Source organism: Gekko japonicus, unplaced genomic scaffold (genome assembly GCF_001447785.1).
Source record: "Gekko japonicus isolate JY-2015 unplaced genomic scaffold, Gekko_japonicus_V1.1 scaffold2901, whole genome shotgun sequence".
In the NCBI taxonomy this organism is placed as follows: domain Eukaryota; kingdom Metazoa; phylum Chordata; class Lepidosauria; order Squamata; family Gekkonidae; genus Gekko; species Gekko japonicus.
The window spans coordinates 71,448-85,430 of NW_015174923.1; the positions used below are offsets into that span (position 1 = coordinate 71,448).

A 13,983-nucleotide genomic window follows, 5' to 3' on the forward strand; every position below is an offset into this window, starting at 1 on the left:
CCCCAAGTAGAGTTTTTGCTCACAAGACTCCACAGCTTAGAGGGAGCCTTGATTCCACCTCCTTATGCCGCCGACGGCTGTGGAGTCTTGTGAGCAAAAACTCTACTTGGGGAGCTCCTGGCATTACAGGGCAGGGCCGGATTTAGACTTGCTGAGGCCCTAAGCTATACAAACCCCAGAGGCCCCCCCTACTATTTTAAATTACATCAGCTGGTCTCAGAAAAATTTAAAATATATACGCCTTTTTCATATTTGAAATCATTTTTTTATATTGTGTTTTTATTTGAGGCCCCAGCAGATTGCGAGGCCCTAAGCTGTAGCATATTTAGCTTATGCGTAAATCCGGCACTGGCGATGGGGTTGCTTCTTCCACGCCGCCCGGGACCGACGAGCGGGCCGGCAAAAGGCCAGGCTGGATATACCCAACCCAAGCCACTGTTTATGCGTGGACGGAAGCAGCGTGCTGAGACCACGTGCGGCGATGTGTGTGGATGGACGGGGTTAGGAGGCGCTGGGCTTCTCTCTTGGCTCAGCCTTGCGAGCCCCTGAAGTGCCCTTTGGGCACCTCCCTGCCTTCCCAGGAAGAGTTCGCCAGCTGGGAAATGACATGTAGAACGTCTAGCCTGAAAAGGTTCTTGGGAAGAGGGAGGAGAGGAGATGGCCAAGGACAGCAGCATAATAACATAGTGATGGCTTAACTATTTTAATGTCATGCGTCAGACAGGACAGAGCAGAACAATGTCAGGCGTAGAGGCAGGCATAAAAACATCAGCGATCCAGTGTGGTGTAAGTGAAGGCTAAAGAAAAACCTTAAACTTAGAAGGGAGAAGTGTGACCCTGAGTGGGCAAGAGGACAGGTGGTTAGTGATCGGCAGCATATCTGTCCAGTGTGAAAGATAGACTGGTGAGGTGTTAATGATCACAGGAGTTGGGAACAAGCTGTATAAGTTACTTATAACTTGTGGAACTCATTGCACTAGGATTACACAATAACATTAGCATGCGTAGGTTAAAAACATTCCATGGAGAATGCTCCAATAATGGCTGTGTAATGGAATGACCCAAGATTAGAGAGCTTTACGAAGATTGTAGAGCTGCAAAGGGTCTGTAGGACCAAGTGGTTCTTCTTAGCCATGAGGGAAGACCATTCATTCTTCATCCCTCTGCTGATCAGCCTACTTATTCCAGAGCCGTGTGCCGCAAGCAAGACTGCTTGCACCACAGAAAATGTCTGCAGAGGAAATAATGCCCAAAGACTTTAGGAAAGCAAAAACCTCCCTGTGGCTGCTATCAAACCTGAACTAGTGAGACATTCCTGTCTGACCCCTAATGCTAGACCCTGAATATGCATAACATCTGTCCATATAGTCGTCTCTGAGAAAACGTTACCAAGACTCAGCTCCTCTGTACACTGCTCTGTTTGTGGTTTTCTTGATGCAATGTTGTTGAGGCTTCTCTTAAGACAAAGGGTGGGAAGAAAACACAAGGGCCAATTTCTGCTCCATGAGAAGGCATAAATATCAGCAACCTGGTTTTCCTTGCCTGGGCTTTTGCTGTTCCAGTGGTTAGTAGCATGTGGTGTGGAAGGAAAGAGCACAAAAGCCACCTCACTGGCCTTATTGGTTCTCCTATATTTGTTCCCTGTGAAGCATCTCTCTCAGCCCCTTCTTGGGGGTAGGGTATGGGCTAGAAGGCCAAACAGGATCCTGAGCTAGATGGACCAAAATATTTGCTCTAGATGAGCAAACATACTCATGCCTGCATAGGGAGAAAGGATAGTGTGTATGATATTCCTGTGTGCACCATAGGCATTTGGTGCCTAAAGACATGGGGGCACGATGAGCCCATATATTTTTATTTGCGTACTTTGGTGCAAAATGTACTCCCCAAATTTCATTTCTTTCACCAATGTTTCTGCAGCTTTTCAGCCGGCCGGATGTTGGCGCTACAAAGCTACTGTGAGGGGAATGAGTCTCTGACTCGCGCATGGGCTGAACAGGGGCTTCACCCCTGTTTCTACTTCACACTGGTGCCTGCGGTGCTGCTCAGCGTTTGCCTCCTGCTGGGTGCCCTGCAGTATGCCTGCTATGCCCGGTTCAGTCGCACCATGGAGCCAAAGTATATTCCTCGTTCCCACCTGTACCGTGTACAAGTCCTCTTCTCCCTGTTACTTGCACTGCTGCCCTTTGTTGCTTTGCTGTGGCAAGCACTGGGCATGCGGCAACTCCATGGCTATGTGCTCCTGTATGCCTGCCTTTCTGCCGTGAGCTGGGCCAGTTCGGTTGGGCTGTTGCACTTGGAACACACAAGAGTGATGGCGCAGGACCGGATCCGAGGCCATGGAGCTATCCTGCTCTTCTTCTGGGCTCTGGCTTTTGCTGCTGAGAACCTGGCCTTCATCTCATGGAACAGCCCTCTCTGGTGGTGGGGCTTAGAAAGCACCAACCAAAAGGTAAGTCAATGGGGAGTCTAGAGAGGAGGCCAGAAGCATGCTGCCTGTCAGGTGCCATAGTACAAGGACTTTGCACGGTGTCCATGTGGGACACCACTGCACTATAAGATTGCACTGTTTGTGCTAGCCCCGCTGTGGTCTGCGCCAGCCATGGGCATGGGAAGAGGATCCCCCATGGTCTCTGAAGCACCCTGCTTGTACCTGCAGCAAGGGCAAAGGAGGCAGAAACAGCACATCTGATCCCCTGAACTGGAGCTGTGTGAACAGGCATCCAAGTGGGAATTGGAGAAAGGCTTGTGAACCAGTTCACAAGTGGGGTGAAGATTTTCTTACCAGTGATAATTCATATTTCCCAAGGAAAACTGCAAATAATCTAGATGAGATCCAGGTGTGTGTATATGGAGAAGAAGCCTTTAGAAGTTGCAGGCGCAACAGGAAACAGCAGATGAGGCTTTGCCTGCCGTGGAGATTCAGGGATTGGAAAAGCCTTCTCTGTTGATTTTCTGTCTCTCATGCAGATCTTAAACACATAGAGCCTCTATCCACGAGAAAGGTTCGGCCTCAGTGTGGAGGGCATTCCAGTGCATATTTGTGTTTCCAGTGTGGACAGATGAATCTTCAGCTACTCCCTGGAAGATCCATTACTGTGCCAAGCAGCAGCAAGCATTCCCAGCCCTTCCATTGGGCCCAGATGTCATCCTTTTCCTGGGCTGGAGGATTGTGAAATAGGAAGGAGGGTGTCTAGCCTACAGCTTTTAGAGAAAACAGTCTAGGGAAGGAGGTTGATCAGATGGTACTAGCACACACTAGCTGCTGTTGCTGTTCTCAGGTGCCAGGCATTGCTTATTTTTTTCGTTCAGTTTGCTCTGTTCAGCATACTTTTGCTGAGTCATTTTGGGCAAGAGAAGGGCTTGTGTGTTCATTTATGCACGCATGCTTACGTATATACTCAAGGGAAGATACTGTTTTGCTGAGTGATTTCAGCAAATGACTTGGCATAAAGTCCATGCTAAAAAGTTTTCCAGCGATAAGTCTGAGATTTCCAATTTCCTTGCATTGATAATCTGTTCTCCTGGCCCTCTTAAAGCAAGATGGAAGGGGAGAACCGATCCCTTCCCACAGATTCTTTGTTAAGAAGTTACATTTTTATCTCACCCTTTATTTATTTAAAGAATTTGTATGCTCCCTCTGCAGTACCTGCTCAAGGCAGCTCATGTCTAATACAATAAAAACAAAACAAGCCAATTGAAATGTCAATTAAACAATGACAACCCAATAGAAAAAGGTTAGAAATGCCTGCATATTAGAACATACTCAATAGTCAAAGGAATTTAGAGTGGCACACCTGGTTCCCCCGTGAGGTAGGCTGAAAGAGAGAGTGGCCCAAGGTCACGCAGCCAGCTTCATGGCAGAGATTTTCCCCATTTGTAATCTGACACTCTAAATATAACACCTTACTGGTTCTCATCTAGGTAAGCAATCAGGGCCCACTCCATTCCTGTATGCCAACTAGTAAATAATTCATAAAGGGTGCTTTTGACTCTGCATTTGGTGCCAGAAGATGGGCCTAACTTTTAGAAAAGCGAATGGGGTGAGATTCTGTCAGCATTGCACTGCGCCCTCTGATTTAAAATCTGTGATGTATGAATTAATTGTCCAGTGCTTCCAGCCCTGCTTTCCTAAACTCTCTTCCCTTCCCCTCATCCTGTAGAACAAATGACTTGTCTTTATGCCGTCATGCCCTTGTAACCATTTGTAATGTATTCTCACAACAACTGAGGTCCCATTTCTCGTGCCAGTACAGGCCCCAAGGCCTCAAGGAACATTGGCTGCCCACTGGTGCAGTCTAGAAGGATTCAGTCTATGCAGCCTGCACTGAGAATCTGAGGATCTTCCTCCTCATCCAGCTCTGATTGTTTCCAGGCATTATGGAAATGGTTTTTAATTAAAATATTTTAATTCCATTTCTCAGTACAAAGCACTCACCAAGCATCCCCAGTTTTATCTGTGGTGGGTGGTAGAATCTGGATGCTGATGAGTTGCTGACAGTTTGTTAAAATATTTCAGGAACTCCAGAACACCTTTGTGTAATTAATTTTTAATTACCTCAGACAAAAAGAAATTAAAGATATAACAAAAGATAACAGGCCTACAGGTAAGCATCTATAAAAGGTTCCCAAATATCTAACAACGTGTTCATGTGCAAATATTGTCTATATGTCATTTGTTCAAATGCTGATAAAATTGTAAGGTCCTCAATTCACTGGATTTCTGGAAATGGGCATTTATCCTTCCAGTGTTGTAATATAAGTCTTTTAGCAACAGTAAGGGCATAGAGGGTCCATTTTTGTTGATTATCAGTTAGTTTCCAGGAGACAGGCAAATAGTTTAGAAGTACAAAAGCATTTTGAAAGATCAATTAATATTGTAATACAAAGCTGATGAGAGTAATTATATTTGCTTCCAAAAAGACTGAATTACCGTACTGGACAGGCCCAAAGCACATGTTTGAGACATGCCTTGTAGGTTACAGCTCCAACAGTTAGACGCTTCTTCATTTGTTTGTCTGGGGTTTTTTTGTTCTGCATCTGACCTTCGATCAACTCCCCTAGGTACAGTTCAGTCTGTGGTCACTACGCTACATCTGCACCTTCAGCCTCTTCGCCTTGGGGATAAAGGCCCCGGGGCTGCCCCAGAAGCCCTACATGCTGCTAATTAATGAAGATGAACGCGATGTGGAAAATAGACAGGTGGGCTTCCGTTACCCTAAAAGCAGTCCCTGTTCTGTGTCTGTCTCTTCTATGTGAACCGGCTGGGTGGTGTGGGAGGTGTGGGAGTATCACTTTGTAAGGAACAGGAGTTTTTTGTTTTCTCCCTAGCTAACTGCCATTTTGAAGAAAGCCCTACAGTTGCCATAGGAAGCCGCATAAAACTCAGGTCTAGGATGGACTCTAAATCCAGAGCATGCATTGCAGCTAACACAGAGATGCCTCCAAAAATTGCTTGTAGTTTGCAAGGAGTTTACACCCTGGCAATTAATGTGCGGCTCTCCCTCGTGAATCAACATGTCCTGCCAGTACTTGCATTAGTAGGTATGTGGAGGTGCCATTTTTGCAACATCGTGGCAGTGACCGGGGAATGCGCCAGACTGGAGTTCCAGAACCTCTTCGAGAAAATTCTTTTCAAAATGTTTAAAAGTTCATGAGTTTTCAGTATACAGATTGAAAACTTCATTTCCCTCTTGAGAGTTCTGGCACCTCTATTTTTTTTTAAAGCCCTGGTACCAGGGTTCCCTCTAAGCTGAGTTAGTGTAAGCTAGCTCACAGTTTTTTAGCCTCCGGCTCACAGGGAGGATGGCTCCAGAGCAAATAATTTATGCAGCAGCCAAATCGCTCGCTCACAACTTTAATGCCAGTGGCTCACCAAGTAGAATTTTTGTTCACATGACTCCACAGCTTAGAGGGAGCATTGCTCCAGACCAAACTAATTTTTGCAGCAGCCAAATCACTCACTTACAACTTTAATGCCAATAGCTCACAAAGTAGAATTTTTGCTCACAAGACTCCACGGCTTAGAGGGAGCCTTGGCAGTGACTAATATGTGCTCTAGTTCTCAGATCTGGAGCAGAAACAAGATGGTGTCCTGTACTGTACTATTTGTGTACATGGAGTGCTCCAGCTTTCCTCTCTGTTCACATAGCCCCTTCCAATTTCTGGGGAAATAATTCCCGTGGTCAGTGGAATTCCACTGACAGAAGACGCAAAAGGAACTGGTTCTCTCCTTTCCCTCTCCAGCCCCTCAGCTTGCATGATTGTTGCTGAATGCAGCTCCTGCAACCTCAGGTACAAACTTCCTGTGCATGGATGGTAGGGTGCAGCCAGCCATGGGGTCTAGGGAGAAGGGGGGGGGCTATGGCTCAGTGGTAGAGGACAGGGTTGGCATGCAGAAGGGGCCAGGATCAATCCCTGGCATCTCCAGGTGAACAGATCACAAGCAGAAGGGCAGAGGCAGTAGAATCTTCACCAGAGATCCTAGAATGCTGCTGCTAGAAGAAGACTGCACAGACCAAGGGTCTGACCTGGTGCAAGGCAGCCTTGTGTTCTCAAAGGCCGCTGTGTCTCAACAGCAGCAAGATGGTAAGGGATCTATAGCAGCTCTTTCTTTTTGTTGCTGGGGAGAGTCATGCCTGTTGTACAGCTGCACAGAAACTCCCATTGCCAGCCTCAGTTAGAAGAGAGGTAGCAACAATGGGAATTAGAGGAGGACAAACAGGCAGTGTGCTGTAGGCAGAAGTTCTCCGAAGGGGTAGGGCAAGCAGGACAGAAACTGGCTGGTAAGGCCAGTTCAGGGATGCAAAACTTGCTGAGAGATGCAATCAAATTATGTTGAGACACAACTTTCTGGCACCTCTCCCATTCTAGATAGGCTGCTGGAAATACCAGCATAATTCAGGTCTGTTGCTGTTATAACTGGGGTAATATACTGAATACTTGAAAAGAGCAATTCTAGTGCTGAATGTTATTTATTAATGACACTGGATTTGACAATGATTTTTTGGTCTTCTTGTAGCCAAGGCATGAAATAAGGCCAACATATCATAAGCTGAGTTAAACATTAATCTGATAGGCTAATGTCTAATGAAGGAGATTTAAAGTATGGGCTAAAGCTGAAAGTAGTTGAACATTAATCATTAGAGACTTGCTTATATTAATGATAACGTCCTGCAGATGTGAATGATCTCCAGCAGATGGCACCGTGGTTCTCTCCTGGATTGTGTATCGTAGCTCTACCCTTTCAAGAGATTGGGGAATCCTCTGTTTCAGTGTGAGGCTTCCTCCAGTCTCCCTTTCCTACTAGTCTGATATTTCTACCGGCTTGGACAGTAAGCAGCTAACGGTCACACTGGTGTGAATAGGCTAATTCACTGCTGGGGGCTGTATAAAAAATGGTGATACAGTGCCTCAGGATGCTTTTATAAAGCTTGAACTCCGCACTCAAGCAATCCAGTTTCTTTGGTTAGAAAGAGCAAGTTCTGAACTGTATATATTAAAAAAAATAAAATAAGTTCACATTTTCTTATTGTACACAATTCCTCATCTAAGCTTTGTAGAGCCACCTACCTGACCACTGTTGGAAGCTGTGTGCGCTAATTAGTGTCTTAATGCACATTGGAGCAAATTTTACAATATTAATGATGCTAACAGATGGAGTCAGCAATTCCTTGGCAGCTTGGCCAGACTTCCAGCTCTTCAGTAGTTTTTCCCTTGCACCTATGTAGTTTAAAATATCTGATGGCCTCCAGGTTATTAGTTTCTTCTTTAAGTATATTTAAAAGAATCTGGTACTTATAACCTGACTTCTTAATATAGGTTAGGTATTATAAAAAGAAAGATGATCAGTATACATAAAAAAGTTGCTTCTCCAGGATAACGTGACCATCATATCTATTGCTGAATGTGCCTTAAAATGGGATCAATTATTCCCATATCTCGGAATAGCTTGAGAATGGTTGGGTGAGTTTGGAGTCTCCATGGCTCCAGTGCTAGAGATTATTCTACTTCATTAGTGAGGAGCTGGAGACCGTGGGCCCTCCGCATGAGTCCAAAGATTGGAAGGGGCTTTATAGGCCATCTAGTCCAATCCCCTTTCTCAATTCAGGAAATCTAAAGCTAGAGCATTCCTGATAGATGGCTGTCTTAACGTCAACATGAAAGCCTCCATTGAAGGAGAACCTCCCCATTGGTTCCACTGCCGACTGCTCTCACAATTAGGAGATTACTCTTAATGTTCAACTGAAACCTACCATCCTGTACCTAAAGACCATTAGATCTGGTCTCACACTCAGGATCAGCAAAGAATAAGTCTTCACCCCCTACCATTAAATCTCTGCAGGTTTTTAAAGAGCAGGACCAATCTCGCTCCAGTCTTCCTTTCTCCAGGCTAACATACCGTACTCAGTTCCTTCATCCTTTCCTCGTAGGACTTGTTTTCCAGACCACTGATCATCTTTGTTGCCCTTATCTGGGCCTGCTCCAGTTTGCCTACATCTTTCTTGATCTGAGGTGTCCAGAACTAGACACAGTATTCCAGACATGAGGCCTGACCAACATGGAGCAGAATGGAACTATTATGTCTCATGACCTGGAATTGTACTTAATGCAGCCTAAAACCATATGACTCCTTTTTGCAGGGGCATCACACTGACAATTCATGTTTAGCTTGTGATGGATTGCAATCTTGGGATCTTTTGCCCACGGACTACTGCCAAGCCAGTTATTCCCCATCCTATATATGTGTATTTAATGTTTTGCCTAAATGCAGATGATCAGATCTTTTCTATTGGTTAGGATCAAGTCAAGGAGAGCCAGTCCTCTCCTTCATTCCTCCACCTTCTGAAAAAAATGAACAGTTTCTTGAACATCCCACACTTAGTGGAGTTTGTCTCCCAGGTTCTTGCCTCCCTGGATCATCTACAATTTTTTCATGAAAAAAAATCACCTGTAATTTTTTCATGCACATTCTTTTTTTGGTTAACATAAGAACATAAGAGATGCCAATGTTGGATCAGGCCAAAGGGCCATCCAGTCCAACACTCTGTATCACACAGTGGCCAGAAATACCAGGGGCCATCAGGAGGTCCACCAGTGGGGCCAGGACATTAGAAGCCCTCCCACTGTTGACCCCCCAAGCACCAAGATGACAGAGCATCACTTGCCCCAGAGTCCCTACCATCAGTAAACTCTAGCCACAATATTGTTTTTACTAGTCTTTCAATTTATTTTTTACCAAATCCTCCCCACAAGGCTAGCCTGTTCATAGTCTTGGATATCTGTGCAGATGTCCACATGTGGGATGGTACTCCTGTAGCTATTTTTAAGCCTGTTATATTGTTCTTTTACTACAGTCTAGTCACAGGAGTTCTCAACAAGTTCCAGTTCCAGTTTATCATGTTTATATCCTGTACTTTGAGCATTAAGGTAAAGGTAAAGGTTCCCTTGCTCGAAAGCCAGTCGAATCCGACTCTAGGGTTGCGGTGCTCATCTCCGTTTCAAAGCCGAAGAGCCAGCGCTGTCCGAAGACGTTTCCGTGGTCATGTGGCCGGCATGACTAAACACCAAGGCGCACGGAACGCTGTTCCGTGTACTTTGAGCATTACTGAATGGATATCAAGTTGAGTCCAGCACAAAAGCTTGTGGGAGATTTTTGTCTGATTCCTCTCACTGTTTTGTACTTTGGTACATTTTGTTTGCAAGGCTACCTGGGGAAGGTGGGGAAAAGATGTGCACTGCTAACTGCTTCCACAAGCTTTCCCACTGGATCCAGCCCATCAAAAGCCATGAATATTATGCTTTAAGGTCTGTCTTGTCACTTTGTTATGTGCTTTCTAGACGACCCACAATTCCCCTAGTTCCTCCTATAATACCCAGGTCTCTATATCTTTGAATGTGCCTTTGACCTCATGTCTTCACCCACCACATAATTCAGCTTAAAACCCTCTTGATGTGTTTGGCTTCTGCAAAATGGATTTCCCCCCTAGTCCTTGTCCTAGTCCTTGTGTGTCCATCTCTTGCCAGTAGTTCTTCATTAGTGCCAGAAATTATACCTGTCTTAAAGTACCATTTTTGTAGCCATTCATACTTCTGAGGTATTCTTCTCCCTTTATAGTTCTCTACTTTTTTTACAGGAAAAATTTACAAGTGCCCTCTAGATTCCAGGGTCCTACACTTTCCTTCCTGGAGCCTCATAGTACATTATGTTAACTGTGCTTAACCACATCATTCATTCTCACATGGATGAGCAGGACATGATAAGATCAGTGGGCTCGATAAGTCTCATCAACCTGTTTGTCACAGCCTGGATCCAGGTACTGGGAAGAGTTCACATGCTAGCCAGTCTGGTTGGCACACAAATTACTTCCATACCACTCAGCAGGGACTCACCAACCACCACCACTTCTGTTTTTCTTGCTGAACGTGGTTAAATCACCTCTGTCCTTGAGGGACTGAGAGACTTCTTCCCCATGTGGCCTAGCTGCCCTCTAGCAGGATTCTCATTGGAACACTACTAAAAGCAGTTTCAGAGTTCAAGTGGTTCAGAACATCTTCTGGTTCCCCTGCTCCCACAAGAACTGCTCTTCCAATTAATTTCCTCCCCATCATCCTTGAAAGTCTTTTCCCAATGTTGTCTTTGCTTCTGTAGCCCTAACCCATAGCACACACCATACAGGCTGCCACCACAGAGACCTCACTGTCCATCTTCTCTTTTGTTGACCCCTACCATTGCTTCTTCCTTATTTCACTTCTCTCATGAAGGTTGCCTGAAATATCTGTGATGCCTTTTAACTTGTAGTAAAGGCACTTAACTTGAATTGTGGCATTATTAAATAATGATAGAAAGTAAGTCAAAGGATCTGGTTTCCTTACCTTGTTACTACACTCACACAGTTACTCAACTCACATACCTCTTACTTCACAAAGCAAGTTTGTACACCAGTCCTAAATATATAGTTCTCACAAAAGCTCCACCCTCCTGGTCTAGCCAATCACAGTGGGGCCTAGCTCATAAATAGGTCATAAAACAGGATGTGTGAGATGCTGTGGTGATTGAACAATGGGGTAGTGAATAAGGAAGAGAAAGGGAATTTAGGGTTCTGGTGGGAGCAGAGACCTGTTCTGCCTTGAAGCCTTTGAAATTAATTCCTGTTTTTGAAAAAAGCCCTGCAGATTAGATTAAGCCCTTTAAGCCTAGTTTAGATCTAGGTCTTAATTATACTGGTTTACCTCAGCTGCAGCAGCAGCACAGAGAGGATGCAAGATGTAAGTTGCTGTAGGATCACCTCTTCAACCTGAATGTCCTGTCAAAGCAATTGGAAAGCAATTTTCACAACTTATCCTATTCCCTGGGCTCCATACCTTTCTTATTCAGTTTCTGTGAATGTGCTTTGCTCATCTAGCTGTGTTTTTCCCTGTGCCCTTTGCCATGAAGTGGCTATATTCCCCTATATTTCCCATCCCAGTGACTGCTCAATTTCTTCCTCAGCCTTTCTCCCATATGTCAGCTGTTACCTTTGCTCAGGCACCATATCAGAGAGGCTGTTGGTCTCCTTCCCCATGACAACACAGGTGAAACATTTTTAGTCCCCCTGCCCTAAAGCTCCTCCTCCTGCACTCACTTCCATTTTTGCTTCTCAGCCCCTGCTTTCAGATGACAGAGAGAATCGCTCCACTTGGAAGGATTTGGGTCGGAAGATACGCCTGCTTTCCCTGTACCTCTGGCCAAAGGGGAACTGCCTGCTGCAGTGCCTGGTGGTATTCTGCATGACCCTTATGGGGACTGAGCGTGTCATCAACGTCTTTGTGCCCATCTATTACAAGAAGATTGGTAAGTGGTGGATGAATGGTTTCCAAGGCAGCCTGGTGCTGCTCCTAGCAGAGATCCAGAATGCATACCAGACAGCATGGGGCAAATGAGCTTGCTTCTCCAAGGAAGTTTTCCTCTAGTTTGGCATCTGGACCAGAGCCGGTAACTTCAGAGCATCCACATGATGCTGTCCCCTAATTGTCCACTTTCTGTGATCTCTCCTGCTTTGGTGCCCTGTTTCCCAAACCTGGTTCATTATGATCTTTTGGGAAAGATCACAGTCAAGGTGTGTTTGTATACTGCGTGAATGGAAAGGCGTACATTTTTGTAGTCCCACCCTCATTGGCACTGTTTTTCTTGATTCAGTCTCCCATGGTTTCCAGTTCCTCCTGCCGCAGGAAGGCTTTTAAAAAAGAAATCAGTAATTGACGTATTGCTCTAATGTTGTAACAATATTTGTGATAGTTCCTTTGAATTCCTTTGAAGTCCCTCTAGCCCTTTTTATTTGTAGAGGTTGGCTTTTCCCCTTATATCACCCCATTGAAAGGGGGTAGAGAAGTATGTTTTTAATATATGAAAGCTTGGTATTCAGAGGAATGAGTAGATATATTATCATACTGCTGTACCAGTATGTCAATTGCTGATTTTAAAATCCTGAAAAGCCTTCTTATGACACATTGTGTGGGAGAGGATGACAGCCACTGGAGGCTGAGGCAAGTAAAGTGACAAAAACTGCCACGTGAATGCACCACTGCTGCTGCAAATGCCCCTGCATCCAACCATGGCCGCTTCCAGATAGCGGTGATTCTCCGTGTGGTTTTCATGCCCACTCCAAAAAATTGTCACCATGCAGAAACAGTAGGGCTGCCAAGCCGTGGTGGGGGATCTGTGCGTCTTCACAGAATCCCTACCGCGGGGGACAGCGATACGCGTTGCACCGCCGTCGCCAGGATGTGACGCATAGCGTCACATCCTGGCGACGGCGGTGCAACGCGTATCGCTGTCCCCCGTGGCAGGGATCCTATGAAGACGCACGGATCCCCCGCCGTGGCTTGGCAGCCCTAGGAAACAGCCATGGTTGGGTTTTTCATGTGGAGGCACCCTAGGAGTTTCAGATTCTCTGGGGAGTGGAGAAGAGAACTGGAATTGTGTTCACTATTTTATTTGAAAATGTTATTTTATTTGAAGAATAAGCATGCACACGGAATCTCATACCTTGAATAAACCTTTGTCGGTCTTAAAGGTGCCAGTGGACTCTAAATTTGTTCTAGTTTAACCAGTTTTTTAAAATTGACCACTAGGGGGTGCCCGTACACAGGAATTGGCAGAGTGCAGAGGACAGAAAAGAGGCCATCTTTGATCATCCCAGTACTAACTGCCTCCAGGTTTCTGTTTACAGTATACCCATGGAATGCTTCGATAGTAGTTGCACATCTCAGGAAGCTGCGGCCGGCTCAACGTGGCATGTATCCACAACAAACCCTGTATTTTGGTACATTAGCAGTGTGTGCCAGAGAGGTGTACCCTGTGTGAAGTGGCCCTTCAACATTCTCACTCACAAGCGTCGGCCCATTACATGGCTTGGAACAGCTATCACAGTCTAGTGGACTTCTAGTGGCCAGAGATGCAGATGCCTCTGGTGTGGAGCTGCTGTTTGGCTTTTCTCCTTGCCTGATGTATGGAGGCAGCAACAGCGGCTGTCTCTCCTCCCCCCCCCCCAATTCTTCCTGAATGGTTCCTTTGCCTGATGCTTCAGTGTGGCTGCCTGCACAGGAGCAGAGAGTTGTCTGTCCTGGAAGTGTGCACAGCACGTATTCTGTGGAGAGGGAGCCAGTGGTTACTTTGTCTCTTCTGCCGTGTTGCTCCCTGTGCCGGAGTAGCCTCTTGTCTTGTGGGGCCACTCCACACGTTGTGAAGAAAGCGTTGGCACACTGGGGTAGTGCAGGTCTTGTCTACTGAGGTTCTTTTCAAACAGGCCAAGGAGAGAGAGGGTTTGCATCGCTTGCTCCCACCTTTTCCTGCATGATGTGGCTTGAATTGTCATCCTTTGAGTTCTTCTTGAAGGCCCCCTTCTTCAGCAAAGACCTCCTCTGAACTCTCCAAGACCCGGCGCCTCCCCCCTTTTGCTTTCCCTTTCCCCCTCTCTCCACTGACCCCTCTGGGCACCCTCC

General features: G+C 45.8%; 1 protein-coding gene across 2 annotated transcripts in view; it reads left to right on the forward strand.

The window, feature by feature from the left end:
- ABCB6 (ATP binding cassette subfamily B member 6 (Langereis blood group)) overlaps positions 1-13,983 on the forward strand; it is a 65,890-nt gene that overhangs the window by 284 nt on the left and 51,623 nt on the right. For both annotated transcript variants that reach the window (XM_015425075.1, XM_015425076.1), the window contains exons 2-4: positions 1,921-2,452; positions 5,065-5,202; positions 11,644-11,833. In XM_015425075.1, the coding sequence (XP_015280561.1) occupies positions 1,937-2,452; positions 5,065-5,202; positions 11,644-11,833 (844 nt within the window). In that variant the 5' untranslated portion in view covers positions 1,921-1,936. The remainder of the gene's footprint in view (positions 1-1,920; positions 2,453-5,064; positions 5,203-11,643; positions 11,834-13,983) is intronic.